At 35.2% G+C, this 26,902-nt stretch overlaps 1 protein-coding gene across 1 annotated transcript; it reads left to right on the top strand.

The window, feature by feature from the left end:
* Positions 1-1,930: 1,930 nt before the first annotated feature.
* On the top strand, positions 1,931-26,846 carry LOC128547979 (plexin-A2-like). The gene is made up of 12 exons (XM_053522102.1): positions 1,931-3,076; positions 4,137-4,328; positions 5,013-5,141; positions 7,364-7,464; positions 8,104-8,218; positions 15,079-15,250; positions 19,212-19,308; positions 20,357-20,456; positions 21,324-21,473; positions 22,008-22,115; positions 22,473-22,569; positions 26,620-26,846. Exons 1-12 carry the CDS (start codon positions 1,937-1,939, stop codon positions 26,829-26,831), a joined length of 2,613 nt encoding a protein of 870 aa, XP_053378077.1. The 5' UTR covers positions 1,931-1,936; the 3' UTR covers positions 26,832-26,846.
* The last annotated feature ends 56 nt before the right edge of the window (positions 26,847-26,902 follow it).

Here is a 26,902-nt window from a genome sequence, read left to right as displayed (position 1 = left end):
TTTATATTTCGAAACTTTCGAATTTCATAGTCTGATGTACTCACACCTTTCAACGTACAAGGTTGTTACTAAACCTGTCCATTATTAACCTGTACCTGTCCATTCTTAAAGTATCCATTATTTTAAGAATGGACAGATACAGGTTAATAATGGACAGGTATAGTAAAATAATCGTGTGCATTGAGCGGTATCGGTACAATAACCTATATAATGGACAAAACTAACAAAGGATTACATCACAACCGTGTTTTAAATAGAATTAGATCAATATTTATTACTTTTAATGAAAATTTGTAATAACCTCCCTTTATATACAGAAATATCTAAAAGATTGTTTCAACATAATTTATTGAGATATTTCATCTACCCGAAACAAAAGTAAGGTTTGAAAACAGCGTGAAGCTTAGGAATTCATCTATTTCGATTTTTGTTTTAGTCGTACAACTGAGGTACTAGACAAAGGGAGTATGTTTATTTAATCTACACATATGCTAACAAAATGCTGTCTTTGTTGGGAAATCAAATTTTAAAAATATTTCCAGTGAAAATCTGATGTGTATTAAGAACTCGGTGAACACAAATAAGTGTAAATGATCAGCTGGGTTTGAACAAATCCATGAGTTGACCGAAATCTGATTAACCACCTTTAACATTAAACGCACACCAGCTTAGTGCTGGTATTCGATATAAGAGAACCACAAGTAGCTGGATTTGAGAAAAATAATGCATGATACCTGGATTCAAGAAAAATAAAGAACAAGCCCCATATGGTAAAGTGCATTATTTTTCTTGAATCTACAATTACGAATGGTTTTGTTGATTTTGACAATGCTATGTTAGCCTAGTAGGTAAAGCACAATACTATGTGTCGAGTGTTTGCAAGTTCGATACATGGGTGAGGCAAATGTTTTCTGGGATGAAACAGAAAGCTTTTTAGTTGCGGGTTCATCCCGCTACCAAAGTTACAAGTGTATTTCTGACAATCATATATCATCTTTATTTTATTCCGAATCACATCCAAAGGATGTTCATATGCTACACAAAATAGTCCCATTCATGAACAATGCGGATGAATTATCAATGAACAAGCAGTTCTTATTCAACCTGTGTCCACTCACACTGACCATTTAGAATGTATAAGATCTATCAATGATAAGGTATTCCAGCCCATGGTTACATCACAAACTAGGTCAGGCAGAGTTCATCTTAGATATGAGGCACATTGAATTTGTATTTGTTTCTCTTTCATGCATATCCATAGATTGGTATTTAAACAGAAAATAAATCTACCAAAAACTCGCAACCATCAGACATTTCGAGGCTTTGATTATACACCCGAAGGGACGTATTATGTTATAACACTGGTGTCCGTTCGTTAGCAATTTCCGTTCTGTAACCCTTGAACCCCTTGAAGGATTTCGAAAAAAAACGACGTGCAGAGCGCATGTTTTGGATGGTTTGCTTCAAGGTCAGTGTCACATTTAGGGGTCAAATGTCATATGAGTTTGTTTGTCCACTCTTTAACTCTTGAACTGCCTGAAGGATTTTAAAGAAACTTAGTACAAATATTCATCACATCGAACCGACGTGCAAAGCGCATGTTTCGGATGGCTAGCTTCAAGGTCAAGGTCATACATTCGGGCGTATACTCCGCATTGTGGTGCTCTTGTTAAATTTTGGATTCATGAGAAAGAATCTACAGTTGTTACAAAAAAATGATGTTATTAAAATGGGTTTACTTGTACAATAAATGTTTACACATTTAATATATATATATATATATATATATCCGTTCCCTCTATCTCTGTTTTTCCTTGACCTCTCTCTCTGTGATTGTTCGGTGGGGTGTACTGGACAGTGAGTGAAAGAGTTTTGATTTTGAAATCTTGTTCAAAATATTTTCTCTTCTTTTCAGATTTTTATGCTTTCCCCAATAATGTGCCATAGTTATTTAGAGTATGCCTTGAGGATGGAGTTGAAAGTCGTCCTACTTTTACTCAGCATTGTTGCCACAGCAACTGGAACAAACTACATTACTGACGTCTTTGACCTTAATGAGACTTCGAGCCAGGTTTTTTTCCAACATGCTGTTATGGATAGAAGAACACGCAGAATTTATGTTGGTGCAAAAAACAGACTGTACGAATTTGATGAAAACTTAGAAATATTAACAGAAATGAAGACAGGTCCAGAACTGGATAATGTAGAATGCCCAATAAGAAAATATCAATGTGAATTCCCTAAAACATTAACCCCTAGCTACAGTAAAGCTATTTTGATTGATTATGAAAACAATAAATTGATTCACTGTATAAATCTATACCAAGGTGTTTGTTTAAAACATGATATAAACAATATCAAGGACATTGAGGAACCAATATACGATGATGCAGTTGTTGCTAACAACGATTCCGCTACAACCTTCGCATTCATCACCCCTGGACCATTTAAAGACCAATACGGTCATTATGTATCAGTGATTAATATCGGAGTGCAATATACCAACAAAGGCTGGAAAAGAGACAGAGTTTACTGTTTTGCGACTAGAAAACTTGATGACTTTAAGCTTGTTTACAAAGCTATATTTAGCAAGTCAGCAACCATGTTAGACTCTGGTCTTAGAGAAGTCTTTCCAATCAGATATGTATATGGATTTGGCTCAGACGGTTTTAGCTACATGATTACAGTTCAGAAACAGTCACCCAGTACTGAAAAATATATAACCAAAATCTTTCGTGTCTGCCAGCAGGATATTTATTATTATTCTTACGCGGAAGTACAACTAGCGTGCTGGCATAATGCTCTTTATAATCTAGCCCAAGCTGCATATCTTGGTAAAGCCGGAATTCAGCTTGCTAAAGTATTGAATATAAATGACACTGAAGACGTCCTTTACGCATCATTCTCTATAGGTGCTCCAATGTCGGATGAGCCGACACAGGATTCTGCATTGTGTGTCTATCCAATGAGGAATATTCGTAGGATTTTTACTGCTAACATTCAAGACTGTTTTAAAGGAAAAGGCAACACCGGGCCAGGGTATTTCGGCCAAGCAGTACCATGTAAAGACACTCCAGTAAGTATTTGATGTTTTATGGCCACCATTATATAATATATTTTTGCTAAAGGTGATTTTTTTCCATGCTTTTAGGATTGTTGTATGTCTGTTTGTCCATCCATTCACCATCATCCACGATTGGTATGTTTATTCTCTGGCATCCACATTTCCAAAGCAAACTTAAAGAAACACGGACAGCCATAAGTTCTTTGTCAAGTTACATTATAGGCCAAATCAGACCTTTTGGTCAAGGAGTTATGACCCTTGATTCATAAAAAAAGCATATTTTACTATGCTAACACTCCAGCGCTGTCATTTCTTCACCAATCCTAATTAAATAAGTCTGACTGTTTAAAGAAGGTCCTTTCGTTCTATTTCGCTTCTGTCTTCTTCTTGTTTTTCTTTTCTGCTTTTAGGGAGTCAGACTAAAGGGTTTCTGTTTAAAGAAGAGATTCAAATAAAACACAGAAGAGCTTTTAATGGACTGATATTTTAAAGGTTTTGAAATCCTACTGATAGCCACACACACACACACATGATAGAGAGAACTTATACGAACTAAATCACCACCACAATATACTAGACTAATTACGACAAAGCGCCTAGCAGTACAAACGAAAACGCACATGCCACAGCAATAACATTAGTTGCGATGCTGCTTTATATAAACACCCAAATTGTACTACACATTCGTACTGGGTTAACATTTGCGTATTTAATCAAATCTCTGTTTTCATGTCTCACATAATCAGCAGTTACATTGTAGTCTTTTTATCTGACTGGGACTAAAGAAGCCATATTGTCTCTCTCTGAAAGTTAACTGGATCTCGAGGAAACACTGAATATATAGTTTGCATTAAGAGATATAATTAGATTTAGAATAGTTGACTTTCCCATTACAACCAGCAAAACAAACAAGTAAATAAAAGTAAATATAGATATGTAAAGTTACACAGTACAAATATGCACGTGCATTGTATTGATACAGAATTTTATCGCGAGGACATCGAACACTTCTGAAAAATACTACTACTATATAAATCTGGTATAATAATAACAAAAATACTAATATTTACAGGCACTCAGACGGGATGTTGATGATGACTACTGCGGGGAACACAGAGAAGTTAACTCGCCGACAGACGGCACTACTCCAGTCGGTAAAAGAGCAGCAATAACTTTTCACGGTACAGTCACGTCGTTGAGCATAGATATCGTTAACGAGTACACTGTTGCATTTGCTGGCACAAAAAATGGACACATCTTTAAGGTAACTTAAAATGAAATAAATGATTAAGTGGAACATTTTATTAATGAGTCATTGATTTGGCTTTATATTGAGATGTTCCCATTAAACAGGGGATTAAACAATCTGTAGCTTTGAGAGTTTTCTGAACAAAACAAAACGCGAGTTGTAAATTATCATTCCGTTTAAACTTTTACTGAAATAAAGCAAATTAACTTGTTTTGAGACGTCAACCATTCTAATCAAAATTGTAACGCTGTGCAAATTTATTGGTATACCCCCGTAACCTTTCAAAATAATGTGCACACCACTACCACTTTCTAAGAACGATAATATATAACGGGACAAAGTTGATGATTTGAATGAATACTTTCTACAAAACTGGTACTATAGAAAGGTGTTTTCATCGCTTTTAGCTAAAGCTGATTTGGCACAGAGACCAGTCTGGCGTTTTGTCACGACGGCATGAAAATGAAAGAACTTTCAACTTCACGCCCTTGATGGTGTTGTCCACGTGTTGTAAATGAATTTTAAGAAATATATAGCTTGATATATGATTACATTATATAGTATTAAGTATCATGAAAGATTTTGACAAAAATATAAAAGCGTATATCAAAAGTTACGGTTAGTATTTTCAGGGGTATATTAGTACCCTAACAAGACTGAGTTGCCCGGTAGTGATAAGTGTTATATTGTCTTTCTCAGGTTACGCTGGATACGCACACATTTGGAAGAATATACGCCGATGTCACTTTAGCAGAAGGTCATGCGATAAAACCTAGTTTGCTGTTTGACCTTGACCACGAACACATTTATGCAATCACAGAATACAAGGTAAATTATAAATAAAAGTTGTGAGAGCATAATGCTGTCGTAATTTTTTCTGGTACAAATCTACTAGAATTTACTTAACTTCTTAATTTTCTCGAATATTGTGTGTTTTAGCTGGAATTTGCGAAACCTTTTATCAAATGAAATAACTAAACTAACACGAATAATCTACTGTATGTCCATTACTAGTAGATATGACAATGTAAACTAAATATCTTAACAAACAAAAGCAATTACGAAAAATATCCTGAAAAGTTTCTTATTCATTCGCATTGGCTTTCAAAAAAAATTTGGCTGTTTGTCAGCTACCACTTTAGTTATTCTTAAATGCCTCCTATGTTGCAAATGTGTATACTCATTATAAAGTAATAATCAAAAATAGTTCATTTGCACATGATATTCTGCAATATTTCCAATTAAAAATTGCGCCAATAAGCATGTGTTCAATTGATTTTTACAATAAAATCTATAAGAAGATCCGTGGAAAGCATACAACTCGACCAATCAAAATATAGTAGACTCGATTTGACTGAAATTTTATAACCAGCAAAACTCCTCACGTCCCCTGGGTCCGGCTTATACAGGAAATTTGAATTCATTCAACAACTCTCACAAGTCAGTATAATGAGGAAAGGTGTGAGGAATTTCCGATTAAAAACAATAATAAAACAAAAGAACAAAAATATTGGAAGTGAGACATGTATAGTGTTTTCAGCCATACAAAATACGATGAATTGACATATTGTCGACATATTACTGATAAAGAAATTCCGGTAATTTCAGATTATCCTAGTGGTGAAAAAATATACATACTTGATTCAGAGAGAACTAAAAGAAAGAAATTAATTGATTATAACACCAGTATGTTATATCTTCAGTAAATGTTTGTAGATCGCAAACTCAACTACATGTAAATGGATGTTAAACCAAACAAGAAAATATAACTATTTTGCAATACATTTGTGTTGTTAAAACTTCTACTGCATACAGTTGTAAAACATGTCCTTTTTCAGAACAGAAAACAAAATATGTCACGAATAAAGAGTTCGATACACAATAACTTTACCCTAAATTTAAAACTTATGTACATTTGCAAAAATAATATTTTTCTTACCATCATCGAATAAGTAAATCTTCAAGAATTCCTAATAGCAATAAAAGGAGGAGTTCGCAGCACATTATTCTAAGTTTCCTACAGCCTGAAATGGAGGTAAACTAGCTTAATTAAACTTTGATATATATAACAACATTGTATTCCTTTATATATATTTGGTTAATGAACAAATGTAATACTAGGAAATATAACGTATTTTGATATGTTTGCACCTACTAAAAGTGATTGACAAAAGGCGTGTTCACAATGTTACCCAATATCAATATTGTAGCTGGCAGACACTGTCTATAATTTTGCCAAGAATAGATTTGAAGTTTATTGACAAAAGTGACAGAAGTGGCAAAAATCACTACAATTCAGGAATTGATTACGCTACCATATTAATCAAATACACGACTGTGCTTTTATCCGTTAATTGCTTGACTTTTTTCAATATACGAGACTTCCTTCTAAGAACTTGTTTCAGGTTAAAATGGATTTCAAAGCAAAGGGTCATGCACACTCTATTGTTTTATGTCAGGCCATGGTGCCGTTATGTAAACTAATTGAACGGGAACGACGACTTTTCTGCTTTTTAAGTTTGTTTTTGGCAGTTTATGTGTTATATAGACTTTATAACGTTACCTCAGACCCCCTTTCTAAATCCATTCAAGTTTATCAAGTTTATTAAGTTTTTCCCATTGTTTTGTTTTCTCGTTTTGGGCAAGCCTGTTATTTTCGTAGAAGGTTCCATTTATACCGCCGTAGGAATACATCTGCGAATATCTTTAAACTAGTTTTTTTTATTTCAACATGAGTAAATTCTTAGTTCCGCTCAACACAGGTCTAAAGGGTGCGGACGGTGGAATTCATTTAAACTACATTCCACGAATAGGTTCAATAAAACCGAGCCTGCAGAGTAGAGTGTCCACTTTTTATATTAGATAGAAGGGCCGTCAATAATTCATCTATGTCTTAATTAGATAAATTATGATTATGCATTTCTTTCATTATATTCAATTTACTAATTGTACATTTCTTTAAGAACATCAGAAGTATTCGGTCTGTAAATTAAATTATAATATTTTGTTTTCTATTTACCTGCTACAGCGGTATTGTGGTATAACTTCAGATCTTTAAAATAGCGGTTGAGATGTGCTCAAAGTTTGCTTCATGCGAAAACTGTTTGGGTAGCAGAGACCCGTACTGTGGTTGGTGTGTTTTGGAGGGCAGGTAATCGTTATACATGTTCTGTTAAAACATATTTCATAAGACGTTAAACTGCATTTCAAAATTAAGGCCAATGCAGTCCACATCGATAGCAATATCGTTGTACTGCCAACACTGTGAAATTTATTTCCATGCGCCCAAAGTGCAAATGTGTTCTAATCTATCATATTGTTTAATAAATTCTGGGTTATATAATTTTGACATATTTGTTGAGCGTATTTTGAGCAACACTCCTTTTTGCAAGAGTCGATGTATGTACTAAGAGTTTTAGAGTGAAATCAAGTAGATCTACAACGTAGTTATCCACATGACATAATAAGAAGCTTTGAGGGCGCATTTGGAATTAGGTTGCACCTTGTACTGTCTTGTTGCAGCTGAATTTTTTGTAATGCTGGCCGACACAGGTAGTTTTGATATTATGAAATCATTCTATATACTAGTTTTGCATTAGTGCAAAGGGGACTGACAAAATTAGGTCAGCCCTATAGCATCAACCGGTAGTAAAAAGTAATTTCCATGTACCTTTTAAACATCATTGTCTAGCTAGGCTAAACTGTGTTCAAGTCCTACTTATCTTTGGCACAACATCAGAGTTTGACATTGCCAGTTTAATTTGTCTGAAACATTCGTGTCTTTTACCAGGTGCTGCAAAAGAAATTCATGTATGTTGAACAGCCAATGGATATCTTACAATGGGCAATGCCCATACATGAAAGATGTAACTCCAGCTGCAATGTCGAACAAGAATATACAACAGGTATGGTATCTTAAGTAAGTGTTAACAACACTTTTCTTGGTATCTTACGTTTCACTCATAAGACTTTGTTCGTACTGAACGTGATTTTTCATATCAACTTGAAATACGGTCATATTAGTTCTTCTTTACTTTTATAATGAATGTACAGTCTAAATGGTATCCAGAATGCATTTATTATATAATGTTATTAATCAAGCAATTTCATATTGGCCTTGTTATTTGTCCAAGGGATGTCGTATTGGCCTGAGGCCGTAGGCCGAGGGCCAATACGACTGCCCGAGGACAAATAATTAGGCCAATATGAAATCGCTTGATTAATGATAATATTATTATTCAACTTTCAACTGTTGGCGGTAACAGTATAAGAACTCTGCGAGTTGCCTTATGACAGCTATGCATGTTCAGGTGAAAAATCTTGACAAGTTGTTTAGACGTATTTTAGAAATCATGATCATTTTCGCCAGTAAAATAGAATGAGTTGTATGTAGGTACTTGAGAATAATTTTGAGAGATATTTTTAATGCGACATAATCAAGAGTAATTAGAACTTATCTTATTTTTTGGAATTCCTATTTATTTTCTTTAGCGAGTATCTTATCATTTGAACTGAGATAAAAACTGCTTTAAAAGTCATTTCCTTTTAGGCTGCAAGCAACGAGACACAAAATTATACACATATGTGTTGATCAAGATACTACAACCAGGCAAGCACATAGTATATAGTCCCATGCCTCGTATAATTCTTATCCGAACAGGCTGGTAACATTGCCCGATCGGGCTTTCGACATAAAAACTAATATTTCTTGAAAAATAGTAAAGATATTTCATTCAAACTTGGTCCATTTATTAAGCATTTCATATGACACAAATTAAAATAAAAATAACTTGGTTGTCTTCAGTTTTGGTAGAATTATTTCCCCTTTTCAGATTTTTATGACGCATAATTTTTGAAGTCCAAACAAAATATGTTCTAATGCTAAGTTTAAAACAAAAAAGGGTTCAATGGCTTTCTAATGCTCTAAATTATTGCGCTAGTACATGAATGTATACATTTTACAGTGCTTTCACTAACAACATTATAGAAAAATGTTAGTTGTAAAAAAAATGTTCATACATCTGCACTAGAAACAAAGTATTAACCTTAAATACATAGAATAAAGGCATTGGCGCACAAGTTTTGAGCAATAGAAACCCATTAAACCCTTTTCTGTTTTTAAAAATTGCATTAAAACATAATTTATTTGGACTTCAAAAATTATGCATCGTAAAAATCTGAAAAAGGGAAGTAATACTAACAAAACTGAAGGCAACAAAGTTATTTCTACATAGTATGTGTCATATGTTATGCTTAATTAATGGACCAAGTTTGAAAAAAATATCTTCATTATTTTTCAAAAAACATTAGTTTTTATGTCTAAAGCCCGATCGGGCAATGTTACCAGCCTGTCCGAAATTGTTTGCAGTTCACAACTGACACTCTTGTTCGCCAATTTATTCATCCACTTTCCAGCACTTGAATCGCTATTTATCATTGCACAAATAGTCCACACTATCAAAATGTCTGTTAAAGATAAGTCTCATCCTTTTAATTAATCTGAGTTTCCATATTTTCTTATTATTTTCCTTGACAACTGCCAGAATTTCTGACAGGAAACACTTGCATTTTACACAATATCGAATAAGCGAAAGTACCGTTGTAATCTCTGAAGACGTACATCCCGGTCAGTCATACTTGGATATTAAATTAACATGTTGGATGATTTTTTTATCAAAATGTGAAAAAAATGTAATCTGTAACTCTGATGTAAAACAAAATGGCGTCATTTAAAAATCTAACGGACGGTGGCTTCTCCGTATTGGCCCTCTCTTTTGAACCAATCAAAATGCTTGAATTCCGTATTGGCCCTGATTTTCTCGTATTGGCCCTGTTTTTCTCATATTGGCTCAGTTATGTTTTGTATTAGCTCTGTCTGTTTCATATGATGTTTGCAATTGATCTAATACAGTGCGTAATATTGTAAAGTTGAATAATAATGACTTTTATAAAAGCCGGGGTAATATAAATGCATTTTTCAGAGTCATCATTTATTTTTCGTTGTAATTTATTCTCTTAACAATTCTTCCTGTTGGTATCACTAAAACTAATGTTGTTACTAAAGCAATTGTTTTAATAGTTCTTTCTTTAAATGACAATCTAACAGAATGTTTACAACAAACAGTGAGTACTCAATGTTATGTATGAATTAGTACAAAATGTCGTTTTATGTATATGAATTGTCATATAATGATGTGATAGTTATATTTATGGTGTAGATTTAGACCACTTTCGTTGTGAATTTCAAGTTATTCATTGAGTAAATGTCTACATAATTATGAATATTTCTTCAACAACAATATTCATTGGAGCATTTCAGAGCTGTTTTTTCCACACCTCATTTCTCTTATATGTAGCATACCAATATATCAATATATGTTTTTGTATTTTTTGAAATAAGACATGTAAAGACTAACTAACTACATGTAGTTGTCATTATTATACCAGATTTATATAGCGCCCTTTTCATGATAAAAACGTTCAAAGGCGCTTTACATATAGTAAACGCAGCCACACAGGGCACCAAAAGACTAGTACAGACACAGAGCAACAGAGCGAGATAAAGAACCCAGAACAGATAGAGAGAAATCCTTTTAGATACAGGCCTGTCCGGCTAACTTAGCCTAGCTCTTTGCGAATAGACAGTCTGTTTCTTTAACGTGCCCAGTGTATAGCACCGATACACGCGAATCTTTCTTGTGAAGAACCAGTACAGTCCTCTTAGGTGGGAAACATTCAAGAGCATCTCAGAAATTTCCAGTGCCTGGACCGGGATTCGAACTTCCCCTGGATTGACAGTCAAGCGTGTTACACCTAGACCACCAGCCCACCTGTCATGTCACTGAAATGCTCTGAACTATTGAAAATGATGTCTCAAGATTAACTTGTTTACATGAAATAAAGAAATATACTGAATAAGTACAATGTAACCTTTGTTGTGTGTAATGGGACTGGAAAAAAGTTTTACCATGGTTGTCATTACCTTTGAATGATACTTTAGTCTAAACAAATATCCTCCCGTTGTTAAACAAAGCATTTCTTTCTCATCAAGTGAAATTACAATCTTAACAATTCCACCTTTCTCTTCGGCCTAAATTACAGCATATAATTTTCCTATCCCTTATTTAAACTTACAATGTGGACAGTATGTCGTTTCCTTTTGACTTAAATTACAATATTGACAATTCTTCCTTTCTCTTTGACTTGAATTGCAATAAATAAACTCGACATGTGTTTTTTTGTTTTATTTTCTTAAATTATCTCCTTCCGGTTGACAAGCACTGCAATTTAGTCATATTTTTCCTCTCTACGACTGGAATTACAGTTTAATCAATTCTGGCTCTATCGCTGTGTTTGGGTTTGTGCTTTAGAGAAATCTACCCTTACCTTTTATCTTTCATGTCTTTTTTACTGGATTTGGATTCTAAGCAGTCCTTCTTACCTCTATGACTGAAGTTACGGCTTGATCTTTTTTCCTTTTCACTGGCACCACAGTCTTCCTAATTCTTATTTTGTCTATGGCTGAAATTATCGATTTATCAAGTCCCTTTCTTTTTAACTGACTATTTGAACTGACTCCCTTATTTTACTTAGACTGGCACATTTGAAATAAATATCTCTGCCATAAAATCATTTCTGAAGATAAAGAATCAGACTCTTGCGACTGGACAAATGCGATCTGAACCTGGCAAATGTTCTAACAGGTTTATGCCAGAAATTTGATACCATGGCAAATTTGTTCCTGATGTAACCTCCCTCTTGGTTGACTCTCGGATCCCTAATGGCCTTAACAGTCTAAATAATGAAGTGCTTGTCAAAACTAAAAAAATATTACCAGATGAAAAGGAGAGGTGTTAATCGACTTTACACTTACTAAGTTCATAAGTGTATAATCTTTAAAATGTTAATAACATAGATTTGAGTAATCGTAAACATGTAAGAGTGTAATTATTTAAACATGAAAAATGTAAAAAAAAAAAAGTTATTTATATGTAAAAGCTGATATTTATTTTCGTGTAGAGTAGTTAACCTTTATTCATGAAACTTGAACTGTATGGTGATAACACTAGCGAAATTTTGCTTATTATTGAGTGAAAGTTTACTAATGAAATAACACAATCGGTCAAAACAGTAACTGGTGGTTAAGCTCTTCTGATCAGTATTTATTAACCTTTCATGAAATACTTCAATCATAGAGCACACTTATCTTTTACATTGTCTATATACTTTTCAGCGAAGCCTCCCTAGGCGAATGGTTAAGGTCGCTAACTTCGAGTCACTTGCCCCTCACCGAGTCGGGTACGAAACCTTACATGGGGTGTAGAACTCTTTAAGTTCGTTTGCAAGTTAAACATCCAGTTTGCTTGTTGAAGGTCTATGGTTCTACCCTGGTGCAAGTTCTTGTTTGAAACAATGCCTCGAGGGGCACCTTTGGTCATTTGGTTCAGAATTATTATGTCTCCCCCAGGAGACATATTGTTTTTGCCCTGTCCGTCCGTCCTTCCGTCCGTCCGTCCGTACGTCACACTTCATTTCCGAGCAATAACTGGAGAACCATTTGACCTAGAACCTTCAAACTTCATAGGGTTGTAGGGCTGCTGGAGTAGACGACCCCTATTGTTTTTGGGGTCACTCCGTCAAAGGTCAAGGTCACGGGCCTGAACATTGAAAACCATTTCCGATCAATAACTAGAGAACCACTTGACCCAGAATGTTGAAACTTCATAGGATGATTGGTCATGAAGAGTAGATGACCCCTATTGATTTTGGGGTCACTCCGTCAAAGGTCAAGGTCACAGGGGCCTGAACATTGAAAACCATTTCCGATCAATAACTAGAGAACCACTTGACCCCGAATGTTGAAACTTCATAGGATGATTGGTCATGAAGAGTAGATGACCCCTAATGATTTTGGGGTCACTCCATCAAAGGTCAAGGTCACAGGGGCCTGAACATTGAAAACCATTTCCAATCAATAACTTGAGAACCACTTGACCCCGAATGTTGAAACTTCATAGGATGATTGGTCATAAAGAGTAGATGACCCCTATTGATTTTGGGGTCACTCCATCAAAAGTCAAGGTCACAGGGGCCTGAACATGGAAAACCATTTCCGATCAATAACTAGAGAACCACTTGACCCAGAATGTTGAACCTTCATAGGATGATTGTACATGCAAAGTAGATGACCCCTATCGATTTTGGGGTCACTCCATTAAAGGTCAAGGTCACAGGGGCCTGAACATGGAAAACCATTTCCGGTCAATAACTTCAGAACCACTTGACCCAGAATGTTGAAACATAATAGTATGATTGGTCATGCAGAGTAGATGACCCCTAACGATTTTGGGGTCACTCTGTGAAAGGTCAAGGTCACAGGGGCCCAAACATTGAAAACCATTTCCGGTCAGTAACTTGAGAACCACTTGACCTAGAATGATGAAACTTCATAGGATGATTGGTCATGCAGAGTAGATGACCCCTAACGATTTTAGGGTCACTCTGTTAAAGGTCAAGGCCACAGGGGCCTGAACATGGAAAACCATTTCCAATCAATAACTTGAGAACCTCTAGACCCAGAATGTTGAAACTTCATAGGATGATTGTTCTTGAAGAGTAAATGACCCCTATTGTTTTGGGGGCCACTCCGTTAAAGGTCAAGGTCACAGGGCCCTGAACATTGATAACCAGTTCTGATCAATAACTTGAGAACCACTTGACCCAGAATGTTGAAACTTCATAGGATGATTGAACATGCAGAGTAGATGACCCCTATTGATTTTGGGGTCAGTCTGTTAAAGGTCAAGGTCACAGTGGCCTGTTCATGTAAAATCATTTTTTGGAAATAACTTGAGAACCACTTGACCTACAATGTTGAAACTTAATAGGATGATTGGACATGCAGAGTAGATGACCCCTATTTATTTTGAGGTCACTTGATCAAAGGTCAAGGTCACAGGAGCCTGAACAGTGACTTGAGAACCACTAGGCCAAGAGTGTTGAAATTTAGCGGGATGACTGGACATGCCAAGTAGATGATCCCTATTGCAGCCAACCATCAGTGTCTCTTTGATTTTTGCTCCTGACCCCTATTGACTTCTTGCCTATAGGACTTTGCATTGGGGGAGACATGCGCTTTTTTACAAAAGCATTTTCTAGTTCGAAACAGCTTTTGCTCAAGTGATCTTATTGCCAGTCAGTTTAGGGTGGCTATTGATAGGTGTATATATCGCTCTTCAAAACTTTATATAACTTCCGAATCGCATTTTATAAGTGTGTTGAGATTAACCTAGAGAGAAAAGGCTTTTCTGAGAAAATATCAGTGTCATTATGGAGAAGAAACACACATTATTACTTGATCTGAATAGACATTGTAAGTAAAAATTCTATTCTGTTTTCTCCATTACAGAAAATAGTAATTTTAAACATTTTAACACTTCTGTATTTTTCACTTAAATTTAGGTTACAGTCTTAGTCTCTATGACATTTTCTTTGATTTATGTTACTGTCATCACAGTTCGCTCCTTGTCTATACCTAAAATTGTACTCTTTACAGAATTCTTCCCTATTCTTCGATTTTACTGTATTATATTTTAGACTAGCCGTCTTTTATTCTTTTATTTTTGATTGAAATTACCCAGTCATGACATCACAGTATAAACACTTGAGTTTGTGACTGCAGTTTTCAATATTAATAGTTTTTCAGTTTATTTCAGTTCACTATGATTAAAACAATTTATAATTACTTGAATACTCACTTTTTCAGCTCCATATAAGAGTATCCCACGTTCTACAAGGTGTTCCTGTGTCCTGTACATTCCAAAGTGATAGAATAGGTGATGAATTCACACATACGGTACCAGCAACAGTTTCAGATGGCGGAAAGCTGGTTACATGTATGCCTAGAGATGTATTGTTGGCAGATAAAAGAATAAAAGGTAAATACATTGAACTGAAAAATGTTAAAACTATTAGCCTGAGTAAAGGAATGTATGGATATAGATAATTTAAGAATGGAGCGTTTACTTACACGTGTAGTAACCGCCTCGGTAGCCTAGTGGTAGAGCGTCCGCTTCGAGTGCGGGAGGTCTGGGATTCGATCCCCGGCCGCGTCATACAAAAGACGTAAAAATGGTACTAGCAGCTTCCTCGCTTGGCGCTCAGCATTATGGGAATAGTGCTAGGACTGGTCAGCCCGGTGTCAGTATAATGTGACTGGGTGGGGTATCATGCCACGTGTCTACGGCGTGATATTCCAGTGAGGCAGCACTATAAAGTTGGGCATTGTGCTCACTGCTACAAGTAGATACCGTTTATATGACTGAAAAATTGTTGTAAAAGACGTTAAACCCGAACACACGCGCACACGCACACACACACACGTGTAGTAACAAGCATAAAGCAACGGGGGTAACAGTATGCCTATAATGCGAGAATAAATCCAATCAAGTCATGAAGCAGATATTTTCTTCTGTCAGGCAAAAATTCAGTCATTAATTATAACGCATCTTATGTATTGAATTATGTTATATGTGGTTTTCAATACTGGCGAGCGTAAAATAGACCATTGCAAAAAACATCGACAGGTACGATAGGTACGAAGAAAATGATTTATAATTCAACATAAATTTCACACATTGTGATTTGGAAAACAGTAAACAGGAGCGGAAAGAAATTTTAGTTGAACAAGTGACTGTTGAATGACAGTTACACTGCAAAAAATAATTTGGTCGAGTTCTAGACATATAACTTCAGACAAAAACTTACAGCAATTCCGTTAGAAACAAAACAACAAAGCAGTCTCGTCTGGTAAAAACTTCTTTTTCATGGATGTAAAAAATAATCTTTTAACCAATATCTTAAATTTTATTCACAAAGGTACTTAAAAGAAAGACAAATTAATTAGGGGTAAAATTCCACTTTTACATGACCGTGTTGTTATGTTTTCTGGTTCTTTGGGATCATGGATAACATTTAATTTTGTTATAATAGCTTTTCTCTCGAACCGATGCAAGGAGACGTGAGGGACGTTGCACATTTCGTTACCTCTCAATCAAACTGTGCCTGCTATTATGTTGCTTGGTTGCCTTCTGCGCTTCTAAATGATCTTTTTACACGGATTTTATTAAATTTATATTATGCGTTAACATATGCATTGGATGCATTGGATTATACATGTTATCCAGTTTCTATTCTTTAATTTTCTGACCCAATTGTCAATTGATTTCATTGTTGACCATTTGTGTAAAATTATTTTAAAATCTTGCCATCTACTATATACATATAGGGGAAAGTGATCGAGCTCCCTGGCGGCCATGTTTTTGACGAATCGGAATAATTTGAACAATCTTGGAAGAAGATTACATAAAGACAACTTGTTTGAAATTATTTCAAAATCGGACCAGTGATTTAGGAGGTGAATTATTGTGAAGATTTTTCTGTTTTTGGCTCTTGGGACCCCTGTGTGCAACCATGTGGAATTGTTTGAACAACTTTGGTAGAGGCCACCATAGGAACAGCCAGGCCAAGTTCCATCAGAATCAACTGAGTGTTTTTTTGTTTTTTTTATAAGGAGATGTAGTTTGAAGAAATAGTTGACGACGGACGGACGTCCGCACGCAAGCAGGACAGACGACAGACGGACACATCGTGATCACAAAAGCTCATCATGAGCACTTCGTAAAATGCTAAATCAAGAAGTAAACAAAGTTCCGAGTCGGGAATAGAAACTGGACCGCGTTTGCAACAAATAATTTCCCACCTGATTGACAAATACAACACGGAGGAATTCGTAATTATTGTTAATTAAGTATAAAGCTTTGTTATTAAGGCAATTTACCTCCCGTTACAAACGTTTTTCGATTTTGAATGGAAAAAATGATAAAAACAAGTAAATTCGCATGTGTTCCCATAACACATTATCTTTCAGTAACTAAGTTCCGATACCTCAAGAAATATAGCATCTAAAATTGTTCTCTTTTTTGTTGTCGTACGATCTGGAGATCAGTGTCTTTATTAAATTTATCTTAATGAGTTGTTTTCATTACATTAAAAGCTTATTAGTCAACTACTGGTTTAAAACCAGTTTCGGGGACTATAAGATTGCGCTTTTCCGTCCGTCATTCCATCCGTCCGTCCACAGTTTCGTTGTTGGTCCATAACTCAGTCATTCATCTAGAAATTTTAATTTTACTTAGCACATACGTTCTCCATGATGAGACGACACGATTGCCTAAAACCCAGACCCTTAGCTCAATGGTCAATGCCACTCTTGGAGGTCAAAAGTCAACAGGGCTTTTTTCCTTTCCGGTCCGATTTTCATGATTTTGATATTACTTGGAACAAATGAAGCCCATAATAAGACGATGTATCATGCACAACTTTCTGACCCTTAGCTAAAAGGCCAAGGTCACACATGGTGGTCAAATGTTAAAATGGCATGAACAGGGTCTGTTTCTTGTCCGTCCAGAACTCATCCATCAAGGGATTTCAATATTTCTTGGCTTAACTGTTACCCATAGTCAGATAACGTGTCATGTGCAACAACCAGACCCATGTTCAAAGGTCAAGGTCACACTTGGAGGTCAACGGTCAAAAGGATTTCTCCCTGTCCGGTCCATAAATTTGACAAACAAAACAAGATTTAGGTATTAACTGGTACAAATATTCTCCTTTATGAGACGACATGTCATGCGGAAAAGCCGAACCTTTAGCTTAAAGGTCAAGGTCACACTTGGAGGTCAAAGGTCAACATGGCCTTTTTCCTGTCTGGTCTGTATTAAACTCAAAAATCCTTTCAAGGATTTTAATATTACTTGGTACATATATGAACCCTATAATAAGACATGTCATGTGCAACACCCAGATTTCTTGCTCAAAGGTCAAGGTCACACTTGGAGGTCAAAGATCAATAGGGTTTCTTCCTGTATGGTCAATAACTTTGTCATCCATTAAAGGAGTTTTAATATTACTTGGCACAAATGTTTCTCATAATGAGACAACATATCTTATGCAACGCCAAAACTTCTTGCTCAAAGGTTAAGGTCACAATTGGATGTTAAAGGTCACTAGGTTCTTTTCCTGTATGGTCAATATGAGGGATTTTAATATTACTTGGCATAAATGTTTCCCATAATGAGACTACTTGTCTTACACCCTTAATCCATACTCAAGGGTCAAGGTCACAATCAGAGGTCAAAGGTCTTTAGGGTTTTTTTTCTTTCTGGCTCATAACTCTGTCAGCCAGGGATTTTAATATTACTTGACACAAATGTTCTCCATAATGAGGCAATGTGTCATGTGCAATACCCAGACCCCTAGCTCAAAGGTCTAGGTCACACTTGAAGGTTAAAGTAAATATTGATCTTTCCCTGTCCAGTTTATAAAGTATTAAAATAAAAGCTGATGCGTCATTTGGACCTAATTAAAACAAATGTTGATGTATTTTATCAGAATTACTTCCCTTTAATATGATTTCTTTTTTTCATTTTCTTCTCATATTTTCCTACCAATTTCAGAATGTTATCAAAATTGAAATTAAATACTTTTTTTATATTTAAAGATGTTATAAGCAATGAACAACTGTAGATGTTTGTATATGCAAATTTTAATCCAAATGTTGTATTGTAACATATAGTATATCTAGTACAATACTGTTTATACATCATTGATAGAAATCAAAGCATTATGTTATACTGCAGTAGGAAAAATATGTTGCTTTACAGTAGAGGACTTTGTATTGCATGGCAATAGTTAATTCACTTGTTGTTATTATGTTATAATTATTATTATTAATTATTATTATTATTATTATCATTATATAAAACGTTTAAGAAAAGTGATGTAAAATGATAATGTTGTGTTATTTTGAACGACTACTACTTTGAAATTTCACTCCAGGGTACTTGACAGTAGAGGTTTCAGTTGTAACCAATGTTTCTGTAAGTCCAACTATGAAAGGAAATTTTAGCATCTACAAATGTGAAACATTTTACAGGTAAATTAGATCTGTTTATTTATTATAAATCTATTAATTTTTATTGTTTTTATTTTATTTGCATGACACTAGACAAAATAGCTTATATATTTGATTTGCGAAATGCAATGATTCCTTCATTCTACAATTGTGATTTTATTTCTGCTGATTTAATATTTTGGTATTTTAAGAAGTACAAACATGAATAACAAACAGAATGATCTCGCGTCTTATTTTCTTTGTACATAATTTTAAAGTTATAGAAACATACACTCCTGAAAAACAGGACTTTTTTCTTTAATCTTTATTTGTTTAAGAAACAAATTCAGAAATATGATACAGAACGATAAACAATAAGAGAGATAGATTAAATCAAACATTCAGTTTTGGCAAACGGCTAAGACCGTGTGCAACCCAAGACAGCAGCTATTTTCTGCATTTATCTATTTAGTAAAAAAAAATTCATTAATTTCTGTTCTTTACATAAAACAAGCTAAGAATCAATCTCAGTTTAGAAAGCCCTTGCTTTTTAGTATATACAGTCAATATTCTTTGTAACAGAAAATTATTACATTATATCTGTTGATATGCCACCATATTCTATGCCTATTCGTCTTAGAATAGAACACATGTACGGAAGAAATGCGAAGTTTATCGTGTGCTGAAATTATATATAATGTTAAAGCAACTACATTAAGATAAAAAGATCTACTGTTTTGCCCACCGGTTCTGTAACAAGGTTTTCCGTCAATTTCTCTTTAAATATATGAAGGTGAATAACATTTTTTAAAATGTCAAAATATCTGAATCAAATTTTGAAAAACCTCGAATACGATTAAAGTGGGTACTTTTCATGTGGACACACAAAAGTTTGGAATCGAAACAGACCAAACTACAACTCTCCTACAACTCTCCCTTTTGAATGACATACAATGTATATTGTTTATGATTGAACTTGCAAAAAAGGCAAAACACTGTTACAGATAAGGCGGATCAGACAGTAAAACTTTAACATTACTGGGATATTTAGTGCAAAATTAAATTTTGTTGTTTTTACCTTATTTTACAGATGCAAACATTGTACAGCAAGTGCTTGGAAATGTAAATGGTGTATACGTCCAGACAATGAGCAGCCTTTCTGTATAGATCATGACAAAGGCTGCAACACTGTAAATAACTGGAATCTCTTTCTTTTTTCATTTTCACACGTTTTGAAATTTATTAACAAAAAAATATAACTCTCCAAGAATTTATTTATTGTTTGGAGTAAACGAACAAATGAATAAGTAATAGAACTAGACAGTTGCAAAAACAAATCACTAGATATCTTCTGTTTAATTATAATAGATTCAATGTGTATACATTGTTGTGGTATCATAAAGTTATCATCAAAAAATGACACACATGTTTATCTTCCATATGGTTTCATAAAGACGCCATCGCCAAGTCACTTCACCCTCGCCACCTCTCTTGGTTTGAAGAATTATATCATGTTAGAAAGCCAGCCGGCTTACGGAAGGTTGTGCGTTTTACACAGGTTTCAAACCCATGCCTGATACAAAGTTCGAAGGGCGGGCCCCTGGAATCTTCTTCCAATAGCTCGGAGAGTTGCCATATGACAGTTGTGTCGGTGTGACATTAAACCAAACAAAAACAAAATTATGATATTTTGTTTGATATCAATATTTTGTCATTTGCAGAGATCAGCTCAGCATTGGGCAAAACTTGATAAATTTTGACAACATTTTTCAGCAGTATATCAGTATATCGGTTATGTAATGGCAGCCAATTAGCCTAACCTAGGATGTGTCTTTAGATTTAGTACCAGTATTGACTTTTTCTCCAAAAGTTACTACTTTCCCACATGAAACAGAGCCTCAGAGCCGGACAACGAGTGACTTTTTTTAGACATTCTGTCGTCTGTCAAAGCGTCTCGGAAAATATCCGCCTCCTAGAATGAAACTTGGGAACTTTATACACTTTTGCTTTCATTCAGAGCTTAACGGACGGACACTTACAAAATTGGTCTTTTGCAGGATCTTGAAGTAAAGGTAGGCGAATGTCCAGGTGTCACAAGTTATACCATGGTCTCTGGTAATGACCTTTTGCGAGATTCAAATGGTACCGTCTATCTTTCCCGAGATAGCAACTATGAGATTAATGTCACAGGCATAAATCTACTAAAAGTATGTATCTAATATTTTTATCATTCTAGTTATCTACAGTCTGTTGACAAGAATGTGAATAGAAAAATAATAGTAAAGAAATAAATAAAGATACTAGTATATCATATTTCTAGTATCCTTCTATGTAATTTTTGTTTATGTACATGTAATATGTAAATATTTAGTGAACGTCGAAAAGATGGAGTGATTCAAATTCCAAATTTGGTCCGTGTTAATAGGTTTTCTATACACTATAGTCTTCGCTGTACCGTTTGTATTTTGTTTACGTCTATAAATGAAAGCGCTCGTCTTCCTCTTTCACTGTGGTGAATTGTCGGCGTCAAGGACACTGTCAATATCGCTCAACAAATGTTGGCATGAAAGTTCACAGAAAGTGGACGAAATCTCAGCGTCTGCTATAAATATTGAGATAGTGTTTGAAACTTAAGATTTTAATTTGTTTATCACGACTACATAGTTGAACTTTTCATCTTATTTCGTACAAATCAGTAACAAGTTACGTACTTTAACATTAATGTAATTGTTACTTTTAAGCCAAGCTCTGTGTCCTACAAATGCAAGATTGCCGTCTTAGATACAACTTTATGGTTTAACAGGACAGTGTTCAACGACGAAAGAGGCTTAACATGTAGCATCCATCAGGTGCGTTATTTTTTGTAAAATGATAATCTCTACATGGTAAAACTGTTTGAATTGTAACATTTATTGAATCTACCCTATTTATTCGAATTCTGAAAATAGGTTTTCGTATTAAATCTTTAAAAACATTTTATACAACTAATCTAGGCTTAGTATATGTGTCTTAACAGCGGAATTTTTTAAAAATTAATTACTGAATAATTTTATGTTATGCAATATATTCATATAAAATTCACAACCAAAATATTAAAATTTTATTTTTAATGTTTCTCTTCTCAATGAACGTAAATGAATGGTTATTTCATCCTAGTTTACTTTCCATTTGTATTTGTATATAAAAAGCATATATGTTAATTTCAGGAGGAGATGTCCGTGATACCAAGATTTGTGGATAAACTAGGGGCTACTTTAGAGGTGTTGCTTGGAGTCCATCCAGTAGATGGTGTTGCGATGCCAGGTACCTGAAGTAAAACTTGTAGATTATACTGATTTGTTTTTGTGTGATTGGAATGACGACTTGAAAAAAAATTAACTTTTCCAAGGTCAGCTTTTAACGAGAATTTTCAAGAATTCTCTCCCTTAATTATTGACTGTGTTAAAGCAATACCCTTAAAATTGGATTGTCTCCCTTACATTAGCTAAAGTCGTGTCATTCATGACCCGAGTGAATAATTCTTTGTCATGGATTTTGCATTGATCTTAATATTTTGCTTTGGGCACGGAAATTAAGCTCGCATATTACTCCATAGAAAGCAACAAAACATGTAGCCAGTTTTTGATATAAATCATGTTGTTTTATAGATTCATATAGAAATATTATTCTTGTAAAGATATCAAACATTTCTGTAAAAAAAGAACATTATGTTAGCTTATGATATTGCGAAAAAAGATTTGTCATGTAACAGAAAATGAAAACATTTAAATAAAATTCTTTACTTTTCATTTGAAACTTTGAATCCCGCCAGAAAATGACGGCTAAACATTGAAATCCGAGAATTATTTTATAAACGAGCTCTCCTACAAAAACATGTATGATAATTTTCCTCGAGAAAAACGAGACTTGTGTGAAGGTGAATGTATTCCCATTTTGTTTGAATGTCCTTGTCCATATAACAGTACTTTTGTTTAACATTACATGCCTAGAAGTTTGCTCTTTAAAATATGATAAAATAAAGTAATAAACTAAGCAATACTGTATTTGACAGGCAATGGCAAATAATAAACGAGCAATTTAACAAACTTAAAAACATAGATTCTACATGTTAGTAAAACACGCACACACGTTTTATTAACTGGCCTTGATCCTAGGTTTTCCATAGAAATCAAGGAAAGAAATAATCTATTTAACTAAGAATCATGTTTCTGATTGTTCTTATCAGCATTGGTGTATGTGTATCATTGAGATCCGAACTCAATTTTTTTTTTAAATTAGCTCTGATTCACCCTGTCTACCTTTTATAGAGTCTAATGGCCAGTTTTTCAACTATTAAGTAAAGACTTAAGCTCCGACTTAAGCCGTGTCGGATATACATGTATTTACAGCGCTTAAGTCAGCACGTGAATAACGGGTCTGTCAGTCTGTCTGTCGGTCTGTCAGTCTGTCCGCAATTTTCGTGTCCGGTCCATATCTTTGTCATCGATGGATGGATTTTCAAATAACTTGGCATGAATGTGTACCACAGTAAGACGACGTGTCGCGCGCAAGACCCAGGTCCGTAGCTCAAAGGTCAAGGTCACACTTAGACTTTAAAGGATAGTGCATTGATGGGCATGTCCGGTTTATATCTTTGTCATCCATGGATGGATTTTCAAATAACTTGGCATGAATGTGTACCACAGTAAGACGACGTGTCGCGCGCAAGACCCAGGTCCGTAGCTCAAAGGTCAAGGTCACACTTAGACGTTAAAGGTCATTTTTCATGATAGTGCATTGATGGGCGTGTCCGGTCCATATCTTTGTCATTCATACATGGATTTTAAAATAACTACGCATGAATGTGTGACACAGTAAGACGACGTGTCGCGCGCAAGACCCAGCTCCGTAGGTCAAAGGTCCTAAACTCTAACATCGGCCATAACTATTCATTCAAAGTGCCATCGGGGACATGTGTCATCCTATGGAGACAGCTCTTGTTTAAATATTTTTTTTTGTCTAATGAGACAATTATGAACGTTATTCTTTCAAAAGTCTGTATTGAATCTTACGTCAGTTGTTGGTATATGCAGTTCCGTAAATTAACACCGTTTTAATTACATCAGAACTTTAAGAAATCCACAAGTTTTTTTTATTTCTTGATTCACTTTGAAGTTAAATGGAAGCAAGAACCCTTTACTCTATTACAATTATAATTATACTATTGTATTGTTTATAAAGTCAAAAATACCTACATATGTGATAATAAATTGTCATGCTTTGGAAAATATGATTTATTTGCCTCTAAAGTAAAAGAAATTGAAAAGTTTAGTGATTTTCACTATATGTTCAGTATAAGCGATGGTGATACTTTTAAAACAAAATTGGAAGCAAGAAGATGTTCAGTTAGAACAAATATTTTTACATTAAATTGAAGAGAAGAAATTGATGTATACTGACATATCTGTTACAATATTCACAAACCAAAAGACATATTTGAAATTAATCATTGAAAATAAATTTCCTATAAAATCTATTGCTCGAAGTGATATCAGCAGGGAAAACCAATATTGATTATCAAATAATTTTCAAGGGGGACAACCTACTATGATAAGCCAGTCAAATATAATAAAAGCTGGGGCTGATTTGCCTTTGGCGTTAGAAGCAGTAGGATTGGTATGTTTTGGTTACATATTGTTACATTTAAGTAAACACATTTGGACTGTAAGTATAGATTATTATGTCTCCCCCAGGAGACATATTGTTTTTGCCCTGTCCGTCCGTCCGTCTTTCCGTCCCTCCGTCCGTACGTCACACTTCATTTCCGAGCAATAACTGGAGAACCATTTGACCTAGAACCTTCAAACTTCATAGGGTTGTAGGGCTGCTGGAGTAGACGACCCCTAATGTTTTTGGGATCACTCCGTCAAAGGTCAAGGTCACAGGGGCCTGAACATTGAAAACCATTTCCGATCTATAACTAGAGAACCACTTGACCCAGAATGTTGAAACTTCATAGGATGATTGGCCATGAAGAGTAGATGACCCCTATTGATTCAGGGGTCACTCCGTCAAAGGTCAAGGTTACAGGGGCCTGAACATTGAAAACCATTTCCGATCAATAACTAGAGAACCACTTGACCCAGAATGTTGAAACTTCATAGGATGATTGGTCATGAAGATTAGATGACCCCTATTGATTTTGGGGTCACTCCGTCAAAGGTCAAGGTCACAGGGGCCTGAACATGGAAAACCATTTCCGATCAATAACAGAGAATCACTTGACCCAGAATGTTGAAACTTCATAGGATGATTGTACATGCAAAGTAGATGACCCCTATCGATTTTGGGGTCACTCCATTAAAGGTCAAGGTCACAGGGGCCTGAACATTGAAAATCATTTCCGGTCAGTAACTTGAGAACCACTTGACCCACAATGTTGAAAACTTAATAGGATGATTGGTCATGCAGAGTAGATGACCCCTAACGATTTTGGGGTCACTCTGTGAAAGGTCAAGGTCACAGGAGCCTGAACATTGAAAATCATTTCCGGTCAGTAACTTGAGAACCACTTGACCCAGAATGATGAAACTTCATAGGATGATTGGTCATGCAGAATAGATGACCCCTAACGATTTTAGGGTCACTCTGTTAAAGGTCAAGGCCACAGGGGCCTGAACATGGAATACCATTTCCAATCAATAACTTGAGAACCACTTGACCCAGAATGTTGAAACTTCATAGGATGATTGTTCATGCAGAGTAAATGACCCCTATTGTTTTTGGGGTCACTCCGTTAAAGGTCAAGGTCACAGAGGCCTGAACATTGATAACCAGTTCCGATCAATAACTTGATAACCATTTGACCCAGAATGTTGAAACTTCATAGGATGATTGAACATGCAGAGTAGATGACCCCTATTGATTTTGGGGTCAGTCTATTAAAGGTCAAGGTCACAGTGGCCTGTTCATGTAAAATCATTTTTTGGAAATAACTTGAGAACCACTTGACCTACAATGTTGAAACTTAATAGGATGATTGGACATGCAGAGTAGATGACCCCTATTTATTTTGAGGTCACTTGATCAAAGGTCAAGGTCACAGGAGCCTGAACAGTGACTTGAGAACCACTAGGCCAAGAGTGTTGAAATTTAGCGGGATGACTGGACATGCCAAGTAGATGATCCCTATTGCAGCCAACCATCAGTGTCTCTTTGACTTTCGCTCCTGACCCCTATTGACTTCTTGCCTATAGGACTTTGCATTGGGGGAGACATGCGCTTTTTTACAAAAGCATTTTCTAGTTATTATTATTATTGCTGTTTTTGTTATTGTTATTGTTGTTGTTGTTCCATTTATTTCATGTACTTCAGTTGTTATTTATGAGTGTGGAAATATTGTCAAGCCGTCTTATAACTGTGGACGCTGCAAAAGTTTCGCTGTATATCAACCTCATTTTCGCTGCAAGTGGTGTAAGAGCAGGTGTATTGATAGCGGCATGTCTTGCAACACTACAGACTCTCAGTGTGGAAATCCGGAAATTAATAGGGTAAAACACAATTCAGTCCGTCAATACCTCTTATAACATATTTTACTTTGATATGTGCTTTATTTGTGCATTTTATAGAGATGTAATATCTTACAAGCAGTTATACA

Source organism: Mercenaria mercenaria, chromosome 13 (assembly GCF_021730395.1).
Source record: "Mercenaria mercenaria strain notata chromosome 13, MADL_Memer_1, whole genome shotgun sequence".
In the NCBI taxonomy this organism is placed as follows: domain Eukaryota; kingdom Metazoa; phylum Mollusca; class Bivalvia; order Venerida; family Veneridae; genus Mercenaria; species Mercenaria mercenaria.
Note: the sequence above shows the minus strand (reverse complement) of the source record. Positions and strands in the feature narration are given on the sequence as shown.